Source organism: Lissotriton helveticus, chromosome 7 (assembly GCF_964261635.1).
Source record: "Lissotriton helveticus chromosome 7, aLisHel1.1, whole genome shotgun sequence".
In the NCBI taxonomy this organism is placed as follows: domain Eukaryota; kingdom Metazoa; phylum Chordata; class Amphibia; order Caudata; family Salamandridae; genus Lissotriton; species Lissotriton helveticus.
In genome coordinates this window covers 1540545617-1540571381 of record NC_136068.1, presented here as the reverse complement: position 1 = coordinate 1540571381, position 25765 = coordinate 1540545617, and the positions used below count along the sequence as shown (strand labels likewise).

The window sequence follows — 25765 nt, the reverse complement described above, 5'->3', positions numbered from 1 at the left end:
AATGGGTATTCCTTTTACCAAATCAGAATGATGAGCTGGTTACTTTACCTGTGGGGATTGGAACCAGTGTCTTCGACAGTGCCCATTCATAACACTGAGTAGCAAAAGTGCAGCTTATTTTTGTACCACCCCTTTACCATTGCAACCTGTCGTAGGACTGGACTCACCATTTTAGAGAGGAGCCGTGGCGTGCTGCTGAGGGTTCGAGGAGCGCAGTGAGGTGATGCCATGAAAGTGCGGTCGGAGTACTGCAGCCCAAACAAAAAGATTATTAGCACATTGAAATTATGCATGGTCAGAAGACTTCCCAAAACTATTTTGGCGCTTTTTTACAGCACCAGCAGGTTTTGCAAATCAAGCGGACATGCGATTTATAAACTGATGCAACTTTTAAAGAATCAATAACAGATGGAAAGGAAAGTCCAGTTATTTTTTGTGATTAGTATATTTAGACAGACTGCACACTCTTAAGAGAATGGTTGCAAAGCCACCAAGCAGACCCTTGTCAAGTATGAAATGTTTAGCCAGTCCTAGTTCTCCAGCCAAGAACACCTTGGAGGGTGGCGTTTATAAGCCATAAATAATGGTACAATAGAATCTACAAGTCCCAAAATGAAAGGCTAAAATGGCTAAAATAACAGGCCTATCACAAATGGCATGGGGTCACCATCAGCTATGCAAGTTGACTACAATCACTAAAACACAGGAATACACTTTACAATATTCTCACCAGAGGGAGCAAGGAAGTTCCAAAACAATAAAGAGAGAAACGACGAGGGGCAGTCGACAGATAGGGCCCTCCCGGCTCACATAGGCTGTCCATTGACCAGCTGGATGGATGATCTGTACAGAATGTCTAGTACAGTCTGCTCTCTAAGACTATGATTCCTCCCCTCTGTCTCTGGCCTGTTTGCATTAGTCAGATAATGTTTCCACAGCACTCCTTGAAGAAGTCGAATCCAGTGCATTGGCCACTCTTTCTTAGGAGAACTTTGTTATTCCTGGGCTTCTACCTCAAGTTTCACTCATGAACCCCTTCTTTCTCATCAACACTTATACATGAATAGGCTTATATCTCTTCTATATTTGTTTTCCTGAGCTGCTACTTCTATTGTATTTCTATATCAGTGGAACAACTCAAAGATTCTTAATTTTTAGCTCTGGCCTAGCGAAAACCTTTTAAGTTTACTAAAATTGTACAGATAATATACTTTTGGTTTCGTTTAGTATCATTCACCTTTTTTCTACTACTTTAACTATCATGTACAGCATAGGGGAATGGGTCAGCCAGTTCAGCCATTGACTTCACTGTGAGTGACAGCACGCTGCTCTATCACAAGGAGCACAACCGCACACAAACTAGTTCCCGTCAATGCCAGGGACTACTATAGCAACAAGTGTTTTTGGAGACGAAAACATTTTTGTGCTTTTAGTCCAGTTTTTATGCTAGCAGCCCCACAACAATAAAGTGGCACAAAAACCATGACTAAATAAAATATTAATTGACAACGCAAAAAAGGCTGGCAGCCAACGCCAGACCTATTGGATTTTTTCAATGCTTATTTTTCAAACAGAGAAAGCTCTGCTACCCATGTTGCTGGGTCTCTCCAATGCAAGTCAATTGCATTCGTCTAACACAACAATGTAATCTTGCACTGCAGTTCGAAAGTTTCAATTTAAGTGAAACCCAATTACAAATCCCATAATGCATTAGATAGCAAATTAAAGCTCGGAGGCAGATTACAACGTCCCTAGTAGTGGGTGTTAACATAAAGACTCTGGAGTTAAGAAATTTGCAGTTGTGTCTCTGTAACTATATTTGAAATATAGTTACAGATTTAACTATATCTGTAACTAATTTGAAAAATGGCACTACAATTTCTAAACTGTTGTCACCATCAGCAATCATCTTCAGGTATTGGGCGAAGTGAAAACAAAATGCTTTTGTTGTTTTTATGAAAGAATAAGATACTTCTAGTTCAAAAAGCTTTATTTCTGGAGATATTCCCAAAGAGTAGATTTTCCCAGATTTCCTCCTGAAAAAGAAATTTGGGAAATCAGCAATACAAGCCCAGCAGACCTCCATCCCTCAACTCATCGGAAGTCTCCCCATCTTATCAAGAGTCCAGCCCCATGACAAGGTCCCACCTCTCTCCACCCAAAGCCCATCTAGAGAGGACCAGAAGCCACCCCAAGAACTCAAGACATTGCTTTAGCAACGTGCACTTGTCTACCATGCAACTACCACAGGCAGAATGGTGACCACCATGCAAGCATAAAAGCAGCCCTCGTGGTCTCACAAGGTTACTGCTCCAACCTGTGTTGCTTATGATATGTTTTCACAAGTTGCCATACTTGGAATGTGGGTCAGCCCTTGATTTCCTTCAGAAATCCACTTTTCCTCAAGACATCCTCCCCTGCCTAAAAGGTCCCAGCCCATTAGCAACCCAGCACAACACACCATGAGCCTGTCCAAGTTTTCGATCGTTCCATTCAAGCCCAGTGGAAGTACTATCTTAATCTTTAGAACCACTCATCAAAGAGAGGATTCTATCTTTCTATCAAAGAAACCACCGCTAGCTTGACTGGAACACACCCCAGCCTCAATGAAACCCACATTATCAAGAGTACGCCCCATCCAGCAGTACTTCAATTGATGTGTCTATCTTATAATTCACTTGCAAGAAGTCCCACTTTCAGTACTATAAGGACAAATGTTTTTATGACTTATAAAGCGCATGGCTACCTAAATAGTTTCCCAGTGCTAGCCTCCTCATTAAGCCTGTGACTGTTAAACCATTACCTTACAGAATTAAAGGAAAGATGGAAACAGGCAACTTTTGAACTGCTTACGAAAAACTGAGCGATTTACAGGCTCTCAGTGAATGTGGCATATCACTCTATAGATTAGGGCAGAGAAACACAAATGCCTGGCAGCCCTGGCAAGACTTCCTGATCCTAGGAACCATTGCCTGGTCCTGATGGCTAGACAAAGTGCACGATTTGGATAGTACCCAGACACCAATGGTCTCAAATACACAGGCACTGTGTTATCAAGGCACTTGTGCATGTAGCAAAGGGTCTCAAGTGGACTCGCCGGTCAATAGGTAACCAGTGTAAGGTATGTAGCAGGCAGGCTGATGAAATAAACCTGGGTGGACGAAGGACGCGGGCTGCCACATTTTGGATCATTTGCAGCTGGTTTAGGAGAGATTTTCCAACACCCATATATAACAAGTTACCGTAATCCAGGCCCTAGTCCAGTCTGGAAATCACCAGAGCCTGGACTACAGTACGTATAGCCAAAGACAAAATCTTCATCAGCTATTTAAGGATACCGAAGCAGGTAGCTGCCACCTTGTATACCTGGTGACGCATAGTCAACTTATCATCTAGCCACAAGCACAGGCTTTTGACTACCTGAGCTGGAGAGGGGGTCAGACCCATATTCGAAGGCTATAGGTGCGGACCTCACAGGTGACGATTATTCCCCACCAGCAGAACCTCTGTCTTGTCCTCATTATTCTTCAGTGAGTTGATGTTCATCAATGCTGAAACTTGGGCAAGACAAGTATTTACGGCTTCTGCACTGCGGTTACCCTTGATGGATAAGGATACGACAATTTGAGTGTCATCAGCATTTGAGAAAAGTGTAAACCCATGGGATTCCACAATCTCTGTAGAGACCTCACATATAGGCTGAACAGCAGTGGACTAAGGGTAGAGCCCTGCAGCACTTCAGAGGCTAGGTAATGTAATTTAGACCTGTATTAAGGTAAATGCACCTGAAAGGTGTGGTTGGACAGGAAATATCTTAGCCACAAGCCAGTGCTCTATATACCCATTCCCTTTAGCCCGCAAAGCAAGGTGGAGTAATTCACAGTATCAAATGCGGCACTGAGATCTAAAAGAATCAATGCCACAGTACTACCTGAGATATTCCATAACACCAAGCAGGGCTGACTCAGTACTGTGATCCTCTCTAAATCCCGATTGTGATGGGTGCAGTATCCAATTAAGCTAGACTTAAGATGTAAGTTGCTGATTGACATATTTTTCCAACACCTTGGCTATTTATTTATTTATTTATTTTAAGCATTTATAAAGCGCAACTGTCACCATTGCAGGCATCCTGGCGCTAAGAGATAAAAGAGACCGGAGGGAGGCGGACTAGCAGGGGAATAGCCAAGTTTTTATCCTCCTTCTGAACAGGAGGCTAGTGTAGGTAAAAGTGAAATGGGCCTATCATTTCACCATGTGAGGGGGTCAAGGTTAGATTTTTTAAGTAGAGGTGAGAGTAAGGCCTGCTTCCACGCCATAGGAACACTGCCTTATAAATAGCAATGTATTTATACATTATAACAGTTATGTTCTAATATATAAATATATCTTCCTTGTTAATAAGTATTCCATTTCAAAATAGTTTTACAAAAGCTATCCAATGGAACATCAAGACCTCCATCACATGCTAATCAATCTTTTATTTTGTGTTTTTTTTCAGACATACGCCAAAAAATCTTCTTAATGCCATTTAAGTCCAGGAATTTAATGCACTGTACTCAGTCATTACTTTATTTGAAACAGCTTCATGATGATGAAACATGTTTTTACGTGAGCCTAATTTTAAGGCCAGCTGTACGTTCTAGATACCGAATGCACTTTGATTAAGCAGCTGTGTTCTAACTTATAAGTCTGCTACTTTTAACTTGTAAAAGCGAAAGCCCAGAATACCATTCTGTATGTTTGCCTTCGAGCACATAGCACCTTAAGTAGGCCCTATTATAGATGTTATTTTTTAGGTTGTATATGACTATCACTATTGCGTATGTATTAGACATGTTATGATGGGTATCCGGTTTGTACATGTTTTATTGTTTTACCCTGCGCTTTCTAGGCTGCATGCTAACCGAAACAAGTTGACTGAATTTAATTGAAGTATTCCATTTAAAGTGAGGCAGGGGACAGCTCCAGGTCACCCGACAATGTTAAATAAAGTTCCCTAGCATTAATTTGTTTATTAAAATAATATGCAGGTTTGCAGCAAATGTGTTGCAAACAGATGTTGCACTATCTCAGAGCAGGCTGTGGGTCACTTCTCCTGCTACCCTTGAAGACTTTGACTAGTGTCTTCCAAGAAATGGGGTGACAAGCCTACTAAATGCTCTTCAACAGGAATGGAGGACACTCTGTCCATTGGATGTTCGCTCTTACCTGCAGCCTGCTGCCACCAGGTGCATGCCCCCGGGGGGCCATAACACTGTATCCATCCCCGAGCCTTTCATCCTCATGTCCTGGGTGCTGAGACCTCCGGGGATACCGGGCTGCCTGGCCTGGTCCAGGTCGTGCCATTGAAACTGTGCAGTAGGTGTCATCAGAAGGCAGGACATCATAGCGATCAGCAGGAGTCTGGGGTCGGGAGGAAGACCTCATCAGCTGCCCACGATTCCTGGAGCTGGTTGCATAGGCTTCTTGTACTTTCTCGTTCACGTGCCTCGAAACAGGGGCATGACTTCCTGCCACGTCTTCCAAAGGGTGCATGTCCACTCTCCCCATGGGGGTGTGGGGCCTTGTCAGTGTCTTGTTAGTTGGAGAAGAAGACCCTATTATGTTAAGCTCCTCGCAGGAGGAGGTTTGGGGTTTCACAGGCACCCCCTGGTCTTGGTGATAAGACCTTGGAATGTCAGGGAAGTCTCTTTGTGAGTGAGTGGTGGTGGATTGTGATTTGTAATAAGCTGGTCTGCCTCCAGCTCTGCCGCCACCTGCACTGTCATCAGGAGTACTACTCCCTAGTGGTGCTCGTGGCCGGGAAAGATCCGAAGGAGTTGGTGGGAGAGAGTAGGACCTGGAAGCCCGGGTGGAAGTTTTGCCAGCTTGACCTGATCTCTCCACTGGAGGGGAAGCTGCAGCTCTGTTGGAGTAAGTGAAGACCATTGGCTCTGATGGCTGCAACCATCTGTGCGAAGGATGGGGAGATTCTGGCCAGAGAGAGCCTGGTCCATCCTCTTTCCTCTCCCAGCCTCCTTCCACCAAACTCGGTTCGTAGCTTTCCTGTTCATGTGCAATAGCTCCCGGTCTGCTGATCAACGGCGATGATGGTAATGAAGTCGCAGCATAAGATACAACAGGGGAAGAAGGGCAGGATTCGTGTTGATTTTCAAAAGTCTTTGGAACTTGACCTGATGGTGTCCTGGACCTGAAAGTATAAAAAGCACAGTGTTAGGAAAGACAAGAACAATTCTGGAAGTTACTTCATGGTAGAACTAATTCCCAAAGTTGGCAAGTGGGTTTCTTCTCCAGGCTTAAATGCTGCAGAACCAGCAGGACGTTGAAAGCAAATTAACACAAAGCTTTGGCAAAGCCAAATAGACCTCGCCTTTTCAACCAAATGGCTAGCCAATGTTTTTAGCCGATAGTCTGCAGTATTAGAAGAAATGAAATCTGAAAGAGTGTGATGATGAGCACACCAATGCCATGTGTACACATCATGACCCTATGGTGGCCAAGAAGGATGATGTGCGTGCGCTTGCATCCCCACGCATGCACACTCAGATGGACTGAAATATTTTTTTATGGACTGTGATAGGAGGAGGAAGGGGAGGAGTAAATGCATGGTTTCAAGCAATGGACAAGCTATGAGGGGCAACATGCAGCAACCAATGAGGGGGCTGAATTTCAGGTGGAAAGCAGCAAGAGAGGAAAAAGCAAGGAAACACATACATTCTAATTGAGTGCTAAAGAAAAAAAAGCTCCCTAAGTATGTCATACAGTCAAAGTAATTGTAAACTAAATGTGGTATAGGAAATATAAAAATAAAAGCATTGGCAAATGCAATAGGTATAGCCTATGCAAGAGATATTGGCTTTGCCATGGGTTTTAGCCATGTTGTACACCCCTGTGACTGCTGTGCAGCATGACTAATAGTTAGTGGTATAGAGGAGAGTGGCGTAGAGTGGAGTGTTATAAAGTGGAGTGTCGAGGAGTAGAGTGGTGAAGAGTTGCGAAGAGTAAAGTGGAGTAGTGTGGCAAAGAGTGGAGTAGAATGGCAAAGAGTGGAGTGGCGAAGAGTGGAGTAGAGTGGTGAAGAGTGGCGTAGGGCGGTGTGGAAGTGGCGCGGCGTGGAGTAAAGTTACGTGGCGTGGAGTATGGTGGCAAAGAGTGGAGTAAAGTGGCGTAGAGTGGCTTAGAGTAGTGTGTCCTGGAGTGACGTAGAGTGGAATAGAGTAATAAAGTGGAGTGGCATAGAGTGGGGTGCATCAATAGAGTGGAATGACATGACAGAGACAGAGTTGAGGAGAGTGTTGTAGACTGGAGTAGAGTGTCGTAGAGTTTCAGAGTGGAGTGGCATTGAGTGGAGTGTAGAGTGGAGTACAGTGTTCTACAGTGGAGTAGAGAGGACTGGCGAGGCATAGAGTGGGTGCCGTAGAGTGGAGTGAAGTGATGTAGAGTGGAGTGGCATAATGTGGAGTGGCATGGAGTGTAGGAGTAGAGTAAAGTGGCATAAAGTGGCATAGAGTGTCAGAGAGGGGTGTGTAGTAGAGTGGAGTGTCATAGATTGGGGTGTTGTGGACTGGAATGGCGTGGAGTGTCGCAGAGTGGGCCGTCAATGTGGAGAAGAGTGGCCTAGAGTGAAGTGGTATAGAGTGGAGTGGAGTGTTGTAGAGTGGAGTAGAGTGGCCTAGGGTGAAGTGTCATAGAGTGGAGTGGAGTGTGGTGGAGTACAGTGTGGTGAAGTGGATTGTTATGTCATAGAGTGGAGTACAGTGTCATAGAGGGTCGTAGATTACAGTGTCAGAGTGGAGTGGCGTAGAGTGGAGTAAGCATGGTGTGTTAGTGCACTGCCATTACAGACAACACATTTTCAATTGAAATGGCTATTACATTTGCACATACCATTTTACTGATTCAACTATACAATGCACAAATGATAATGTGTGGAAATGGTATCACTTAGTGTACTTATTTGTTTTGATCGTATTTAAATATTTGTTTCCACCACACTTCAGAATTGTTTTTAAACTGTGCTCAGTTTATGCTTTCCTAATTCTGATGTATTCTGAAATATTTGCACAGTTCATTTACAGGTATTTAAATGTGTGTTGTGTGATAGAAAAATTCCCTTTTCTTTCCCAGGACACTGAAGGATTGTCACATAAATCACCTCACAGCCCCCAACATCGCCATAGCCACGGCTACAAGATCATCCGGAGGGACCGCGTCAACCAATGGGGCATCGCCATTGTCCACAGAAACACCATCCGCATCACGACCGACAACATTGACGCCATCACCACCGCTGAGCACCTTCACTTCAAGATACACACCGACCCCAAGACCACCCTCAGAGGTACCCTCATCTACAGACCCCCAGGACCACGCAACCACTTCAGCGAAGCCATCGCAGACTTCATCAGCCCGCTCGCTCTCGCCTCCTCCGACTACATCCTCCTAGGGGACCTCAACTTCCACCTGGAGAACAACAAGGACTACAACACCACCTCCCTGCTAGACAACCTCGCCAACCTCGGACTCAAGCAATTGGTCAACACCCCCACCCACCAAGCCGGCCACACACTCGACACCGTCTTCTCCTCCAGCAACCACGTCTCCTTCAACCACGCCACCGAACTTCACTGGACCGATCACAGCTGCGTCCATTTCAACTTCAGAAAAACAACGACCCACCACCGCCCGCAACAAGCCCCCCGAAGATGCTGGAGCAAGATCACCACTGACCAGCTCACCACCTCCCTGAGCCAAAACCCACCCACCAACACTACGGACCCCAACGAAGCAGCCCGCAACCTCACACAGTGGATCACTGACTGCGCCAATGCCCCGCACCACTGAAGAACCCCCCAAGCAACCCTGACAGCAAAAAAGCCTCCTGGTTCACCAACTATCTCAAAGACTCCAAGAGATCCTGCCGTGCCCTCTAGAAAAGCATGGTGCCACGACCAATCAGCGGAAAACATGACATCCCTCATCCCTACATCCTTCAAGAACGCCATCCGCGAACACCACCAGCTGATCCGCACCACCAAAAGGTCATCCTTCAAAGAACGGCTGGACAACAACGCCCACAACAGCAAGGAACTCTTCAGCTCTCCAACCCCAACCCCAGCAACAACGCCATCACGCCATCACAAGACCTCTGCAACTCCCTCGCCACGTTCTTCCACCGCAAGATCGCCGATATACACGACAGCTTCGGCGCTCAGACCACAGATCCTACCACCGAACCAGCGCCCCCCCACCACCACCCTCCGCACCTGGACCCCCGTCAGCACGGAAGACACCACCCACACGGTGAACACCATCCACTCAGGCTCCCCAGCCGACCCCTGCCCACACCAAATCTTCAACAAAGCGGACTCCATCATCGCACCCCAACTTCGGGACATCATTAACAACTCCTTCGCATCCACCACCTTCCCGGAGAGCTGGAAGCACGCGGAGATCAACGCCCTCCTGAAGAAACCCACCGCAGGCCCCACTGACCTCAAGAACTTCCGCCCCATCTCGCTCCTCCCCTTCCCCGCAAAAGTCATTGAGAAAACCGTCAACAAGCAGCTGACCACCTTCCTCGAGACGAACGGCTCCCTCGACCCATCGCAGTCCGGATTCCGAGCGAACCACAGCACGAGACCGCCCTCATCGCAGCCACCGACGACATCAGGACCCTGCTGGACAACGGGGAAACTACCGCCCTCATCCTCCTTGACCTATCGGCTGCTTTCGACGTGGTCTGCAACCGCACCCTGACAACCCGCCTCCACCACGCCGGAATCTAAGGAAATGCCCTGGAATGTATAACCACCTTCCTCTCCGACAGAACCCAAAGAGTTTGTCTCCCGCCCTTCCACGCAGCAGCCACCAAGATCATCTGCGGCGTACCCCAAGGCTCCTCGCTCAGCCCCACCCTCTACACTGTCTACATGAGCCCCCTCGCAGCCATCGCACGCAAGCACAACCTCATCATCAGCTCCTACGCCGACGATACCCAGCTGATCCTCTCCCTCACCAACTACCCCGCCTCCGCCAAGGCCAGCTTCCAGGAAGGTATGAAAGACGTCACAGAATGGATGAAGCTCAGCCAGCTGAAACTGAACTCAGACAAGACGGAAGTCCTCATCCTCGGCCCATCCATCTCCGCCTGGAACGACTCCTGGTGGCCCCCGGCTCTGGGCACCCCCACCCAAGCCCACGGACCACGCACGCAACCTGGGTTTCATCCTCGACTCCTCCCTCACGATGATCAGGCAAGTCAACGCCGTCACCTCTTCCTGCTTCAACATCCTCTGCATGCTCCGAAAGATCTTCCGCTGGATCCCCACTGGAACCAGGAAGACGGTCACCCAGGCCCTCGTCACCAGCCGACTGGACTACGGGAACGCTCTCTACGCAAGGACCACTGCCAAACTTCAGGAAAGACTACAGCGCATACAGAACGCATCCGCACGACTCGTCCTGGACATCCCCCGACACAGCCGCATCTCCGCCCACCTGAGAGACCTGCAATGGCTCAACGTCAGCAAGAGTATCAGGTTCAGACTCCTCACCCACGCACACAAAGCTCTCCACAACATGGGTCCCGAATACCTCAACAACCGCCTCACATTCTACACACCTACCCGCCAGCTCCGCTCCGCCAGCCTCGCCCTCGCCGCCGTTCCACGTATCCACAGAACCACCACCGGAGGAAGATCCTTCACCCAGCGGCCAAGACGTGGAACACCCTCCCCCAGAAAATATGAGTGACAAACCACAAAGCCACTGGTAAGCAATGGGTGGGATGTATTCTCAGGGAAGCTTTCAGAATGCCCACAAGACGTCTTTTGGCAACCAGACAGCTGTGCTGCCTGGTAGGCTTCCACCAAACAAGCACTGGCGTTGCCAATAGGTCTCGCAGTAGGAAAGTTGGAGCTATTGGTTTTCTAAATGACATTTTATATTTATATATCGTTATTGGCATTGTCAATAACAATATATAAATATAAAATGTCATTTACAAAACCAATATCTCCAACTTTCCAAATGCGAAACCTATTGGCAACGCCAGTGCTTGTTTTTTTTTTGTATGATTGTCGTCTTTACCGAGTTGCTTTTTCTGGCCGAGAGTCACATGGGTATTGTCTGATGCATCGTGGTTGCCTCATAAATGATATCTCAGCGAATTCATGGCTGTTTGTAGCAAAAGGAGATATCCTGATTTTTGCAAAAGAAAAGAACAAGTCCTTAAAAACAAGAAGTGGGCAAAGAGGTGTCACGAGGGAGACGGGGAGAGGAAGGAAGAAGAGGGAACGTGGGGGGAAAGTGAATGCAGCAGGGGGCGGAGCGGAGCCCTTTGAAGCACGGCCACCGTGAAAGAAGTGTGTGTTAATTAGGGGGAGGAGAAGTGAGGCCGAGTGCGCTGGGGAAGCAACAGATGGCTTTAATTTGAAGCTCTCGGAGGCAGGCGGCTCGGATAAAAGCGCAGTCACGAGAACTCATGCACTCGGTCAGGTTTGTGACAGAGGATTTTATCTGCCAATCTCTAAATCACACATAACACACTTTTGGCTCTAAGGTTTTGATTACATTATGTTTACGAGAAATGGTAATCATTCTCGAAAGCTGCTAAGACCCTGCTCAGGTAATACTGGATGGAAATAAAGTTGATTAGCTTGGTGCAAATCTAAGACATGGCAGCGGAGTCTGAAGAATTGATCTATCAGAATGCTGGGGTGACTGGCAATTCAGAGCAGCTAGCGACCAAAGGCTACTTGGATTGTAATCACAAGCTCTAAAATGGCTCATCATTCTCTGTGACATTCGCATGTCATAGTTTCCTATCTATGTGTGGCTGGTACAGCCTTTCATCCGCTCAAGGTCGATAACATGAATACTTTTTTTTGGTATGATTGTCGTCTTTACCGAGTTGCTTTTTCTGGCCGAGAGTCACATGGGTATTGTCTGATGCATCGTGGTTGCCTCATAAATGATATCTCAGCGAATTCATGGCTGTTTGTAGCAAAAGGAGATATCCTGATTTTTGCGAAAGAAAAGAACAAGTCCTTAAAAATAAGAAGTGGGCAAAGAGGTGTCACGAGGGAGACGGGGAGAGGAAGGAAGAAGAGGGAACGTGGAGGGAAAGTGAATGCAGCAGGGGGCGGAGCGGAGCCCTTTGAAGCACGGCCGCCGTGAAAGAAGTGTGTGTTAATTAGGGGGAGGAGAAGTGAGGCCGAGTGCTGCTACGGCCTGGGGGAAGCTGGCTGGGGAGGGGGAGGAGAAATGAAAGTAAAGGCTGTGTTTGCGGGGAGAGAGAGGGGAGGTGCTGGTGTGGGAGGAGTGCTGCTACGGCCTGGGGGAAGCTGGCTGGGGAGGGGGAGGAGAAATGAAAGTAAAGGCTGTGTTTGCGGGGAGAGAGAGGGGAGGTGCTGGTGTGGGAGGAGTGCTGCTACTGCCTGGGGGAAGCTGGCTGGGGAGGGGGAGGAGAAATGAATGTAAGGCTGTGTTTGCGGGGAGAGAGAGGGGAGGTGCTGGAGCTGGGGAACAGAGTTTATGGCCCAAAAGCGCGTGCCTGTGGCCACGTGAACTTCAAGAAAGCCGCAGGAACGAAGCCCTTGGTTTGACGAGGATTTCGAGCACTTGAATTCTCGCTCCCTCAATGCGCTTGCGCGCATTGTAGGTCACGAGACCTAAAAACTAAAGGCTGAAAAGGGGTCAATCAATGTGAGCCATCTTCTGGTAAGGCTTATAGGCCTTCTCACAGAGCATGATCGAACCATCATCAAATGAACAAACAGTTGGTAACATGCAATAAGAACTTAAAGCGGTTAGTTGCTGGAGTGGAAGAGTTTCTTTTGATTGGTCCTTAACATGTGCTAGAACAAAGCAGAGAGCACAAGCTTTGTGCTGGATGACTCTAGAGTTGTTAGAGAGACGCAGTACAGACTTTCAAGGAGCCTCACCTACCTGAATTGTAATTTTCCTGCTCAAATAAGCTACTTTATTCGAAAACCCTTAACATTACTTTATGGGCCCTGCAACTCTCAGATCTCTGCCATAGGTATAAAGGGATTCATGCAATTTTACAGCAGTGACTCAAAATGAATTATCCTAAAAGATCCAAGCAGTGATTTAGTTGACAAGAGCATTCCCTATGAGACAGTGCATTTCAGTGGAAGGTTCCACTGAATTGGTGAAGCAAAGAACTTATGCACTTGTCTCACCCTGAAGAATAGTGTGTGTTTGAAACAAGACATGGATCAGGAGTGACATGATTTTTTTTAGTCTTGCAATTTGCTGTAATGTTATTATGTTTTCTGTGACCTAATAGGTAGAAAAGTTATCCCCAATCTTGCTTGCAGAATATGTATCATAATTTCATATAACCAGTGGCGTCACTAGGGGAGTGCGGGGGGTGCGGACCGCACCGGGTGACACCCTCACATGGGGTGACACCATCTGGTTACGCTGTGTATGTAACAAAGCTCTGCAGCCTTGCCTCTGCTCTGTGTCTATTTAAACGTATCCTCAACGGCGCGCGCACGAATTCAAAGAACATTTCATGTGTTTTGGTAACTGTACTCCCAAAAAGTCATAAATGTTGCCTCTTTATGCTACAAATTTTATTTTCATGCCACAGAGGCGGTTCTTTTTAGAGGTTTAACACAAAAAATTAGAGTTTGGAATTGGAGCTTCAACTTAACAACTCTAACTTCTAGTGCATTATTTGCGCTCAAAATATGCCAGCATACCTAGCACAGGTATGTTTTGGGTACTCTCTAAAAAGGTGCAACGCGAAGGATGAAGGGTTCATTACTACAAGGAGTAACCTATTTGTGGAGAGCAGCCTGGTAACCTGTCCCTGAGCGTAAAATCTCTGCCTCTCTTACACATCTCTCATTGGACTGAAGCCCGAGTCTCTGTCCTATAACACAGTTCATTCACCTCAGCATCCTTTACCTGTTTGTAACATTGAGGAAAAAGCAGGTGTTTCCCACATTTAATCTTAGCGGCCTGTGGAGCCTCACTGAATAAATAAGTGACCCAGACTGGGAAACATTTCAGAAAGGACTCGCTGTGCAGGCGATTAACTGGCATTATATGAGCAGCTAAATCAATGGCAGCAGGGTGCTAAACTGTGTTGGTGACTGCTGGCACAGCCCACCTTCCTTGCCATCAGATATTCCTCCCCATCTCTGGTAACTTTGCTTGATTTCTGCTACCTGTGGATCGAGGCAGAGATACCAAAACTGCAGGTTATTTCCAACATTTCCAAAATCTGAGGGACTTTTTCAAAGACTCCAGAATCTGTGGGAAATTATGAAATATGGGTTTTCTGCAAAAAGGTCTGTGCATCAGATTTGGATGCATAAGTCATTAGTGACAAAACTTTATCCTGGATGAGCTGTTTGTGGAGGGTGGGGTACAACTATGGCATGTGTGTCGAATTCCTGCGTGCAGTTGCACAGAAAAATCACAATTTATCACAACCTGCTACATTTTCACCAGCGACCTCACCTGAGATGCTTACATTAAAGGGAGAGATGGTGCAGGCAGAGGGGAGATAGTGTGGACAAAGGGAGATGTGGTGCAGGCAGAGGGGAGATGGTGCAGGTAGAGGGAGAGATGGTGAAGGCAGGGGGCGAGATGGTGCAGGCAGGGGGCGAGATGGTGCAGGCGGAGGGGAGATGGTGCAGACAGAGGGAGAGATGTTGCAGTCAGAGGGAGAGATGGTGCAGGCAGAGGGAGAGATGGTGCAGACAGAGGGAGAGATGGCGCAGGCAGAGGGGGAGATGGCGCAGGCAGAGGGGGAGATGGTGCAGGCGGAGGGGAGATGGTGCAGGCAGAGGGAGAGATGGTGCAGGCAGAGGGGAGATAGTGTGGACAAAGGGAGAGATGGTGCAGGCAGAGGGGAGATGGTGCTGTCAGAGGGGAGATGGTGCAGGCAGAGGGTGAGATGCTGCAGGCAGAGGGAGAGATGCTGCAGGCAGAGGGTGAGATGGTGCAGGCGGAGGGTGAGATGGTGCAGGCGGAGGGGAGATGGTGCAGACAGAGGGAGAGATGCTGCAGGCAGAGGGTGAGATGGTGCAGGCGGAGGGTGAGATGGTGCAGGCGGAGGGGAGATGGTGCAGACAGAGGGAGAGGTGTTGCAGGAGGAGGGGAGATGGTGCCGGCATAGGAAGAGATGGTGCAGGCAGAGGGGAGATGGTTCAGGCAGCAGGCAGAGGGAGAGATGTGCAGGCAGAGGGAGAGATGGTGCAGGCAGAGGGAGAGATGGTGCAGGCTGAGGGGAGATGGTGTGGACAAAGGGAGAGATGGTGCAACCAGAGGGGAGATGGTGCAGGCAGAGGGGAGATGGTGTAGGCAGAGGGTGAGATGGTGTAGGCTGAGGGAAAGATGGTGCAGGCAGGGGGTGAAATGGTGCAGGCGGAGGGGAGATGGTGCAGGCAGAGGGAGATATGTTGCAGGCAGAGGGAGAGATGGTGCAGGCAGAGGGAGAGATGGTGCAGGCAGAGGGAGAGATGGTGCAGGCGGAGGAGAGATGGTGCAGTTAGAGGGAGAGATGGTGCAGGCAGAGGGGAGATGGTGCAGGCCGAGGGAGAGATGGTGCAGGCAGAGGGAGAGATGGTGCAGGCAGAGGGAGAGATGGTGCAGGCGGAGGGGAGATGGTGTGGACACAGGGAGAGATGGTGCAACCAGAGGGGAGATGGTGCAGGCAGAGGGGAGATGGTGCAGGCAGAGGGAAGATGGTGCAGGCTGAGGGAAACATGGTGCAGGCTGAGGGAAAGATGGTGCAGGCTGAGGGAAAGATGGTGCAGGCAGGGAGTGAAATGGTGCAGGCGGAGGGGAGATGGTGCGGACAGAGGGAGAGATGGTGCAGGCAGAGGGAACATGGTGCAGGCAGAGGGTGAGTTTGTCCATCTGGTAAGTTGTGAGGGGGTGACACCATGAGTTACCCGCATCGGGTGACACCAACCCTAGTCACACTACTGCATATAACCCACTCTTCTGTGTAATGAGAGACATGTAAAGAGCAAAGGATGCATACATAATATATGGTTACCAATGAAATGATGATGAGTGGGCGGTTTAATGAATATCCTTTTTCCTAGCCCTACATGCCATGTGCATTTTATAGAGTGATCTAGAGGGGGGTTGTAAAGTGAGAGGAAGATATAATGTATTTTTCATTTAATTTTTTCAAGTATCAACAACCCCTATGAAAAGTAAGCAGATTGGTGCACTTTCCCACTTTCAGCAGCACTTACAATGATCTTTCAGATGTAACTTGGATGTGTATGCAGCTTCTACGTGGAGCCTCAAAACCCAGGCCAAACATGAGGGCAGCCTAGCTGAAATACCCGGGGACTTGCATAGGAAACTCCCCAGCGCTTGAGTGTTCTTATATTAAATGGGGAGTTACATTGCAAATGTCATATTTAGCCCCCTTCCCTACTTACTGCTATGATGTAGGTTGTATAGGCAGGGTAAGATGGTATTGGATTTGATAGGTATATAGTCCACTGAGACAGAGCAAGATGGAAAGCAATGGCACAGACCAGGCCTAGCAACTGAGAAGAATTTTACTTTCCTCTCAATGAAGTTTTAGTTGGGTACAGAAATACTATGAATAATTACTCACATGACAAAACAGACATGTTCTTAGACACTTACACATGGTGTTCCTTGACCATGAGTTTTTCCTTCTGCTGGGACACCCACTCCTCCACCTGCGAGATCGACTCTTTCCTTTGGATCAGCCGGTCACTTCCTCCTGAGAGGAGGTCATAGGTGAAGTCGACTTTCTTCACCCCACAGACTGGGGTCGATGGGGGTACCCCACCATGCTGGGATAAAGGCGTGAATTGGTCTACATCTTCGCTGGAGGACGAGGTGGTGGGGTCTCTCGGGCCAGTGAAGGGACCACCTTTGCCCTCACTGTCCCCTCCTCTCTCTGGCCCCAGGAGGCTGTCGTTAGAGCTGTTCTGCTGAGACCGTGTGTCAGACAGGTGGGCGATCTCCAAGGACTCTGCACTTTTGGCGTGTTCCCCATTTTGGACCAATGTGGAGCGTGTAAAATCTTCATAGCTGGCATAGAACCCTTCCGGAGCAGAGCTGGCGTGGTTATTGAGGTGTCCCATCCTGGCAGAGAAAGTAGAGAACACATTCCATTGCAGTGTTACCAGAGGATGCACAACCAATTTGGTGTGGTTGAAGGATAATAAACAATCTAATATTATTTTTCATCATTTATATAGCAACAATACAAATGTAATTGTCTCCTGGCACTTTTATGAGATGTGTTTTGTTGCCTAATACACAGATCCCTGAAACACACATCCAGTCCAATGAACAAGCTAAGAAATGTGTTGTTGCCTTTAACTTGCAAAGTGACCAGCTATATCTAGAGTCCTAATGAAAGCTATATAAAATTTAATAAAAACTAAATAAAATACTTTGCAAAGTAAGAGAGAGTAAACTAGTAGTAGAATGTTCCATTCCAACCAATGCCTCTGCCAGTTCATCTACACAATTTCACTAGGGATCCTTCCCAAGCGAGGGAGGACTCAAATAGGATAAACGGAGTAGCGGAGTCAGACATGCAGTGATATATATATATAAATACACACACACAACAATAAGCATGGCTCAATAACATGTTATGTAGAGCAACTGTTCTAATAAACACATTATTTGTAAGCCCTTTGCATTCAGGGGTTAGTTATATACATTTTTAAAGAAACAAATAAAAAGAAATGCCATGGCATTAACTATATATGCAGTTACGCAAAGTGTAATATGCTGTTTTTTATCACTGTTGAAGGAAGGGAGGGGCATAATGGCTCAATCGAGGCTCCACCTCTACTGAGTTATGGCCCCTCCCCACACTCCACAATGGTAACAGCATATTACATTCTGCACATCTGTATATAAATGTGTGCATGCACACATATACTAATTTGCAAATTTGTTGCGCAGCATCTAGCCTGTACACTTGCAAGCATTAGCTAGTCCTTGTTAACCACCCACACGTCCCTTGGAATGTACCAATTCCCCAGAGGACATGATGAGACAACCACATCCAAGACAGAGGGAACTCTCATTTGCAAATGTGATTTCAGTCGATCTTACTTGTTGTTATTTTCCCCAACAACCAGTGCGGACTGGTTCATGGCGCGTATCCAGCTGTTCATGTCCTCCTGGGTGTCAGCCCCAAAGTAGTATGTCCGCATGCCAGGGTGCTCGGCCTAAAGACAGTGATGGAGAGAGATGCTCAGACGCCAGCATAGCCAGGCTAATAGCGCTCCGAGAGTGGGGAGGAAGTGTTTTCTAGAGCTGGTGAACAGCAGCACTTGGCTGCTATTTACTCGACTCAGCACTAACTTTGTAAAGATGTTAAATAAACTGGTAAACTATTTTTTTAAAGGTTAATTGAAGTTAAGAAAGAAAGTAAATAGGTTGTCCTGCACCACTTCACTTTATGAACACCTTCATATTTAAAGACATCTTGAAGCAAAATTGTTGACATTTGATAAAATCTCATGCAGAACCTTTGTACCATAATACATCAGATTATATCAGTGAATTGAGAAGTATTTTTCAAACATGAATTTGGAAACATTCATTCTTCCCCCCCCCACCCTAACAACAATGCCAATAGTGAGGTAAGAGACAAGTCCGTTGTTATGTGCACTCTTTGGGTGGCCTGGGTTCCTATTATACATGAACAACATTATAGTTCATTAAATCGAACACAGGAGAAGGTTTTGTACAGAGCACATCCTGAAGTCATCTATTTCGAGGTCCTCTTGTATGTGATCATGGAAAAAATGGGGAAATGTAATAAAACAATTGTCTAGGATCACACAATTAAAGTGTGTAAAGTGAGAAAGCTGAGCTTAATCCCAGGTTTTCTGGTTTCACCTTGTGTAATTCAGTCACTAGATGAATATGCTCCACTCCCCCTACACCTACCATGCAGCTAGCTTCCCCCTGTCTCCAAACTCTACCCCCTGACTGCTGGCAACAATGCAGCCCTCAGTCACATCACAGACCAAACTTTTGGCCCCTGGGAAAATGTGCGCAAGTTCTCATTCCCTCTCTCTCTATCGAGAGAGAGAGAGAGAGAGAGAGAGAGAGAGAGAGAGAGAGAGAGAGAGAGAGAGAGAGAGAGAGAGAGATGTACTGAGTGAGAGACAATGACTACAAAAATCGGAAGATGAAAATAAAGAAGAATGGAGATGGGCGGAGAAAGAAGTGAAAATGTGTATGTGCGGGGTGGGGAGAGTAAATAAATTTTGCTTGAAAAAGATAGACGGCAAAGCAAACTATGAAGAAGGGCAGTAAGGGGAAAGTGTGTGTGTTACTATACACAGAGAGGCAGGAATGAGATGACCTGCCACCATTCCTCTACAAAACATGGCCCATCGTTGATGCCCGGGAAGAGCCCTTCTGAGAGTCACACAGGCTGACCACAGAGAACCTGAGGTGGCCAGGTAGGTAGGTACCAGCCATTGCCACCGAGGAACCCAGATAAGGAGACAGAAAATCCTTGCTTTTGCATTACTTGGAAAAACCCATTCTTCTCACGTTACCCCGTTCCCTCCAAAGCATACTGCCCTTTGTGAGCTGTGGGCGGCTTGTGGAAAGAGAAGGACTGGTGAGGCCAAGTCCTTTGCCGCCGCGGTACAGGGGAGAGACAACAAAGGCCATGCTCTGAAGCCAGTGTGCATGCAAAAGACCACAGAGATCTCTTTTCTTTTCCGTGTTATGGAGCTAGGATACAGGCAAGAGGCCAAAGAGGCCATGAGCTCAAGCAGTATACAGGGGAGAGGTTACAGGGGCCATATCTTGAAGAGTAAGTACAGGGGCACCTAGGCCCTCTGCAGCCAGTGTACAGGGGGCAGAATAAAGAGGCAGTGTTCTGGAGTTACGGTACAGTGGAGAGGCCAAAGAGCCATGCTCTGGAGCCAGTGTACAGTATAGGCCAAAGGGCCATGCTCTGGAGCCAGTGTACCTGGGAGTGACCAAAGAGATCTGATGCTGCAGCCAGTGTACAAGGGAGAGACCAACGGGATCCAGCTCAGCAGCCAGTGTACAGGGGAGAGATCAAAGAGATCAGGCTTTGCAGCCAGTGTACAGGGGAGAGACCAAAGGGATCTGTCTCTGCAGCCAGTGTACAGGGGAGAGACCAAAGGGATCTGTCTCTGCAGCCAGTGTACACTAGGTCATGTTTTGTAGCTGGGGTAATGGCACGAAGGAGGATGGGAAACGGCATTTACAACACCGGCTGAGCCACGCATGCCGTTTCCACGCAAGCAGAACCACACTTGCCCTAACCATGAATATGTGTGGTTAAAGCAGTGCACGGTCTAGAACTCCGGGCGGGCAGGGAAAGGAATAGGAAGCGTCGGGACAGAAAGCTCGATGCAGAGAGGTAAGAGGGACTGGGCCTGGGTTGGGAGGGGGTACATTTTTAGGAGAAGGGGGTTGGTTTTAGGGCTCACGGCAGAGGGGTCGGGGTAGTTTTTAGGGCTTAGGGTTAGAGTAGGCTAGGGTGCCTCGAGTTTAAGGCTCAGGGCACGTTGTTTAATGCATATAGGCGTTGGCGTGGTTTGGCTGCAATTTGGCATGTTTTTTAGTTATTTTGGCGGAATTTTGCTAGTTTTGAATGGGCGTGGATGTGGGGTCTTTGGGGTAAAAGTCATACTCTTTCCCATGATCAGATCGGGATGCGACTTGGTGAGGTAGTCAAGGATAAGTGTGATTTGTGTCACTCCAAGTGTGAAAAGGATCAGTCAAGTGGAACTGGTAAAAAAGCGATTGTTTCTGAGGTGCCGGTTTGCAATGTTATCTAACGTGCACGTTTTACGTTTTACAAAAATGTTTTTGGGGTAGTAAGTTGCTCCTGGTGAAAGGAGCTCCCATCAGTGACAGCTGGGGGTGTTTACTGTGTGTGTGCTTTCTGGATTTAGACTGCAGTCGTCGGCTGGAGGCTTGAGGCAGGTCAGGGGCCGACGGATTTTGGTTCAGGATCACCGGGGTGACCTCCTTGTGGTGTTTACCCACTCGAGCTTGAGCCATGGACGGCGGGTGCAGAGTGGGGTGGATTTGCGGTTTCCGGCTGCTGCCAGAGGTTGCAGTCGAACAAATACGCAGTTCACGGGAGAAGCAGTCTTTGGAAGTGAAGGCAGGCAGGTCCTCCAGGGTTTTTGAGGTTGCTGGCTGCAGGACACACCAGGATTTTGCAGGTTCAAGGGGGAGACAGGCAGGTAGGGCTGGGGCCAAGTCAGTGGGTGTCTTCCTCTTGTTAGCTGCTGAACGGTTGTTCGGTCCTTCTTCTTCTTTTCTTCTTGTTTCTTGTCTGGATCTGAGGAAGCAAGGTTCAGGGGTGCTCCTAAATACTAGATTTAGGGGTGTTACAGGTAGGTAAAAGGCAGGGACCAATGGGTCCCTTCCGTGGGTTGTGTACACCCCCTATTATGCCACCTTCCAGTGGGAGGGGGGCATGAGCCTGTCCCTGGCTGGCTGAGTCCCCCGATCTCCAAGATTTGCATGGACTGAGAGTTGTGCTTCACCTCGCCTCCCCCACCTGAGGAGTGGAATTGGCAGAGGTAGGCACACCTCTCTTCCTCACTTGTTTTTCCCGCCAGTTCTGCCGCCCAAAGTGGGGGTCAGAACCAGTGGGGACCAGTTGCTGAAAGCAGCAATTGGCCTGGGGAATATCACAAAGGCGGCAAGCCCTTGAAGCTTCCCCTTCGTGAACCCTGCCCATCCTGGGCGAGGAGGCTTGGCACCTTGTCCCAGGATGTGCATTGTTTCAGGCCCCAGAGAGCAGCAGGCTCTCGACCCAGGGTTCCAGAAACATGTCTGGTGGTGGCAGTTGAAAGCAGCCACTCAGCCTGGCAACTAGTGGTGGGTTAGTTTTCAGGGGGCATCTCTAAGTTGCCCTCTGTGTGCATTTTTCATTAAATCCCAAACTGGCATCAGTGTGGGTTTAATATGCTGAGAAGTTTGATACCAAACTTCTCCTTTTACAGTGTAGCCATTATGGTGCTGTGGAGTGCGTAATGACTAACTCCCATCACCATATACTCTTAATGGCAGCACTGCACTTACAATGAATGGACTTTTTCACTGTAGGGGTACAGGGCTTATGCATCTGTATCCTCGCCACTGGTATAGTGCACCCAGCTAGAGGGGTGACTGATCTATGCCAGGGCAGTGATTTGTAGGCATGGAACACAGGGATGGGTGCCATGTCGACTCTTCACTTTGTTCTGCACCAAGACACGCAGCCTGCAAAGGCAGTCTGTGAGTGTCAGGGTACAGGACCTCTAAGGGTGGCACAATAAATGCTGCAGCCGTTAGAGGCCTTCTCTGGTCACAGTGCCCTGGGCACCTGTGGTATCATTTACCAGGGGCTGGCCTGTGGCCAGAGATGCAATTTGGGTTTAGGCTTCAATGCAATTTTAGGGAAAGAACACAGGCCCTGGGTACCTGATTAGCAGGAGCCCAGGGCACACTCAAAGTACATCAGCAATTCAGCAAAAGGGGGGGGGGGGCAACCATGCAGAAAGAGGGCACTTTCTCACAATAGGCCTTTAACATACATGTTTTACAACAAAATTCCTTGTAAAAGCATGTGTGGTAAAGGTTATGCATGGTAAAGCCATTTACATTGTAACACATGTGTGGTAAAGGAATGAATTTTAACGGAATGCGGTGTTCCGTCATGCAACCACTGTGACCTAACCAATTCAGTAGGCCTAAGGAGAGTTTGCAGAGTTTTACTCCACAGAACTCCGCTAAGTGCTGGAAAAACTCTGCTGCGCGCCACCGATTGCGGCCAGCAGTGTGGTCTAAGTTCAATCAATCTATCAATCATTTGTAAAGCGCACTACATACCCGCGAGGGTCTCAAGGCGCTGGGGGGGCGAGGGGGCGCTACTGATCGAACAGCCAGGTCTTCAGTACCCTCCTGAAGGTCAGCAGGTCTTGGGTCTGTCTTAGGCTCAGTGGGAGGGTGTTCCATGTCTTGGCGGCGAGGTGGGAGAAGGATCTCCCACCGGTGGTTGTTCTTCGGATGCGCAGGACGGTGGCGAGTGAGAGGTCGGCGGAGCATAGCTGGCGGTTGGGGATGTAGAAGGAGAGCCATCTGTTGAGGTAGGCTGGGCCGGTCTTGTGGAGTGCCTTGTGTGCGTCGGTGAGGCGCTTGAAGGATATCCTCTTGTTGACGGGGAGCCAGTGCAGGTTTCTCAGGTGGGGGTGATGTGGCCGTGGCGTGATACGTCGAGGATCAGTCGTGCCGAGGTGTTTTGGATGAGTTGTAGTCGTTTGAGGAGCTTGGTCGGAGCTCCCGGGTAGAGGGCGTTTCCGTAGTCCGTAGTCGAGTCTGCCGCTGATGAGGGCCTGGGCGACTGTCTTTCTTGTATCTGTCGGGATCCATCTGTAGATCTTGCGGAGCATGCAGAGGGTGTTGAAGCAGGAGGAGGAGACGGCGTTGACTTGCTTGGTCATTGAAAGCATTGAGTCGAGGTTGATCCCCAGGTTGGTGCGTGGTCGGCGGGTATCGGGGCTGCTCCCAGTGCCGTCGGCAACCAGGAGTCGTCCCAGGCTGAATGGTTGGAGCCGAGGATAAGGACATCCATCTTGTCTGAGTTCAGCTTCAGACGGCTGGTCTTCATCCAGGCGGCGACGGCCTTCATTCCTTCGTGGAGGTTGGCTTTGGCAGTGATGGGGTCCTTGGTGAGGGAGAGGATCAGCTGAGTGTCGTTGGCGTAGGAGATTATGTTGAGGTCGTGCTGTCGGGCTACGTGTGCGAGCAGGGCCATGTAAATGTTGAACAGTGTCGGGCTGAGGGAGGATCCCTGGGGTACGCCGCAGATGATCTTGGAGGCTTTGGAATGGAATAGGGGAGGGGGACGCTCTGGGTTCTGCGAAGAGGAAGGAGGTGGTCCAATCCAGAGCCTAGTCTGGGATCCCTGCGGCGGGGAGGCGTGTGCGTAGTGTGCAGTAGCAGACGGTGTCGAAGGCAGAAGAGAGGTCAAGGAGGATGAGTGCTGCAGTCTCGCCGTTGTCCAGTAGGGTCCTGATGTCGTCGGTGGCGGCGATGAGGGCAGTCTCGGTGCTGTGTATACTGCGGAACCCTGACTGCGAGGGGTGCAGGATTCGGTTTTCTTCGAGGTATCGGGTTAGCCGGTAGTTGACAGTTTTCTTGATGACCTTGGCCGGGAAGGGGTGCAGAAAGATGGGCCGGAAGTTCTTGAGGTCTCTTGGGTCTGCCTTAGGTTTTTTGAGTTGCGCTGCTCGAAATGATTTTAAGTGCTGGGAGTTTGTCCGGCGCTATAAAATCCGTGCGAACAGCACTAGGCGTTACGCCAGAGTGCACAGCTGCTTCTGCTGCTCGAGTAGGCAGCTTCCTCAACGCGAGTGGCAGATTTCTCAGCAAAAGCAGTCACGGCCTGCTGCAAATGCAAGTGCTTGTCAACTTAACATTGGCGAGCAGATCGTGAGAAAAAACGTTGCTTTGTACTTTACAAATTAAAATCCTAATATAACTATTAACTGTCATCAGACAGATGCAACCATGGAGTCACATTTTAAATCCTGAGTTTGTGCTTCTCCAGACCCAGCACTCTTAAACTATCCTGCCTACCAGTATGGATGACATGCGACTCCTACACCTTGTAGTCTTCGGTCTTTTGTAACATTTCCAATCGACTGATGTACACACGTACAAATCATTGTCTCTGTACAATGTGTGTTTGTGATGTAAAGTGCTATTACACCCTAAAAAGGCATGAGTGGTGCTATAAAACAAAAGAAATGCATGTGAGAGAGAGTGGTCATGGACATTTAAGTGTTAAATAGTAGTGGTGAGAGAATCGGTGGAGAAGGGGGCCATTGGGGGGCACCAACAAACATTGTTGCACAGGACGCCACCAGCGCTAACTTCTGCCCTGACAATTCGGCCTCTCAAGCAGTGTGATACATTTACTTGTCTTCCCTCAGCTGAAGAGGAAGTTTGAAGGGTGTAGGGGGTAAAAGTATAGGGCTTCTCATTCTAGTGCAGAGGCATCAGGGATAGGAGGTAAATACCTCCACAGGGTACTGCAATGGTTGGCCCTAGTGATTGTCTGGCCAATCATGGCCTTGACTGTGACCATCAAAGACTTTGCTCTAGATTGCCTACTCACTGCTCAGGTAAGGCACCCGTATCTTTGTCCAGTGGACCTTGGCCTTGGGCAAGGGCTGATGTTTGCATTTGGAATGTGTATAGGTACCTAGAGGGTTCAGTATACAAAATGACGTCCTTTTCACTCGGGGACTCCAGGGACAACAGCAACATGATCAGATTGCTGCTCTCAGGCCAACTAAAGGGTTGATATGACTATTATATGAGAGTCTAGGTTTGCATAACAGAAGAATTCTAAACACTTTACTGCAAGTTATCCCAAAGTAAACACATAAAGCTCCTAAAGTGATACTTAGATGACTGCTGCTTTAGATTGTGCTGCCATGTTGTTTCTTCTAGGTAGCCTCTTTCTTCAGGTAGTATGCAGTAAATATGATGGTGGCTGGCACCTCTGTACCTAATGGCAATGCTTCTTGAAATAATACAGATACATTAACTCGTAAAAAATGACTTATATATACGGCTACACAAATACATAAAAACAATAGATTCAGAGGCAACCTTACAGAGGCAGAATGTGGACAATAAGACAGACAACGGACAAAGAGAAAGGTGCCAGGGGGGATGAAGTAACAGAGAT

General features: G+C 48.3%; 1 protein-coding gene across 2 annotated transcripts in view; it reads right to left on the bottom strand.

Moving 5' to 3' along the window:
• The window catches only part of LOC144770464 (pleckstrin homology domain-containing family A member 7-like), a 252788-nt gene that overhangs the window by 76585 nt on the left and 150438 nt on the right, over positions 1-25765 (bottom strand). For both annotated transcript variants that reach the window (XM_078654987.1, XM_078654988.1), the window contains exons 6-9: positions 18121-18236; positions 16663-17130; positions 5212-6193; positions 168-248 (exon numbers count right to left, since the gene is read on the bottom strand). In XM_078654987.1, coding sequence (XP_078511113.1) covers positions 168-248; positions 5212-6193; positions 16663-17130; positions 18121-18236 — 1647 coding nt within the window. The remainder of the gene's footprint in view (positions 1-167; positions 249-5211; positions 6194-16662; positions 17131-18120; positions 18237-25765) is intronic.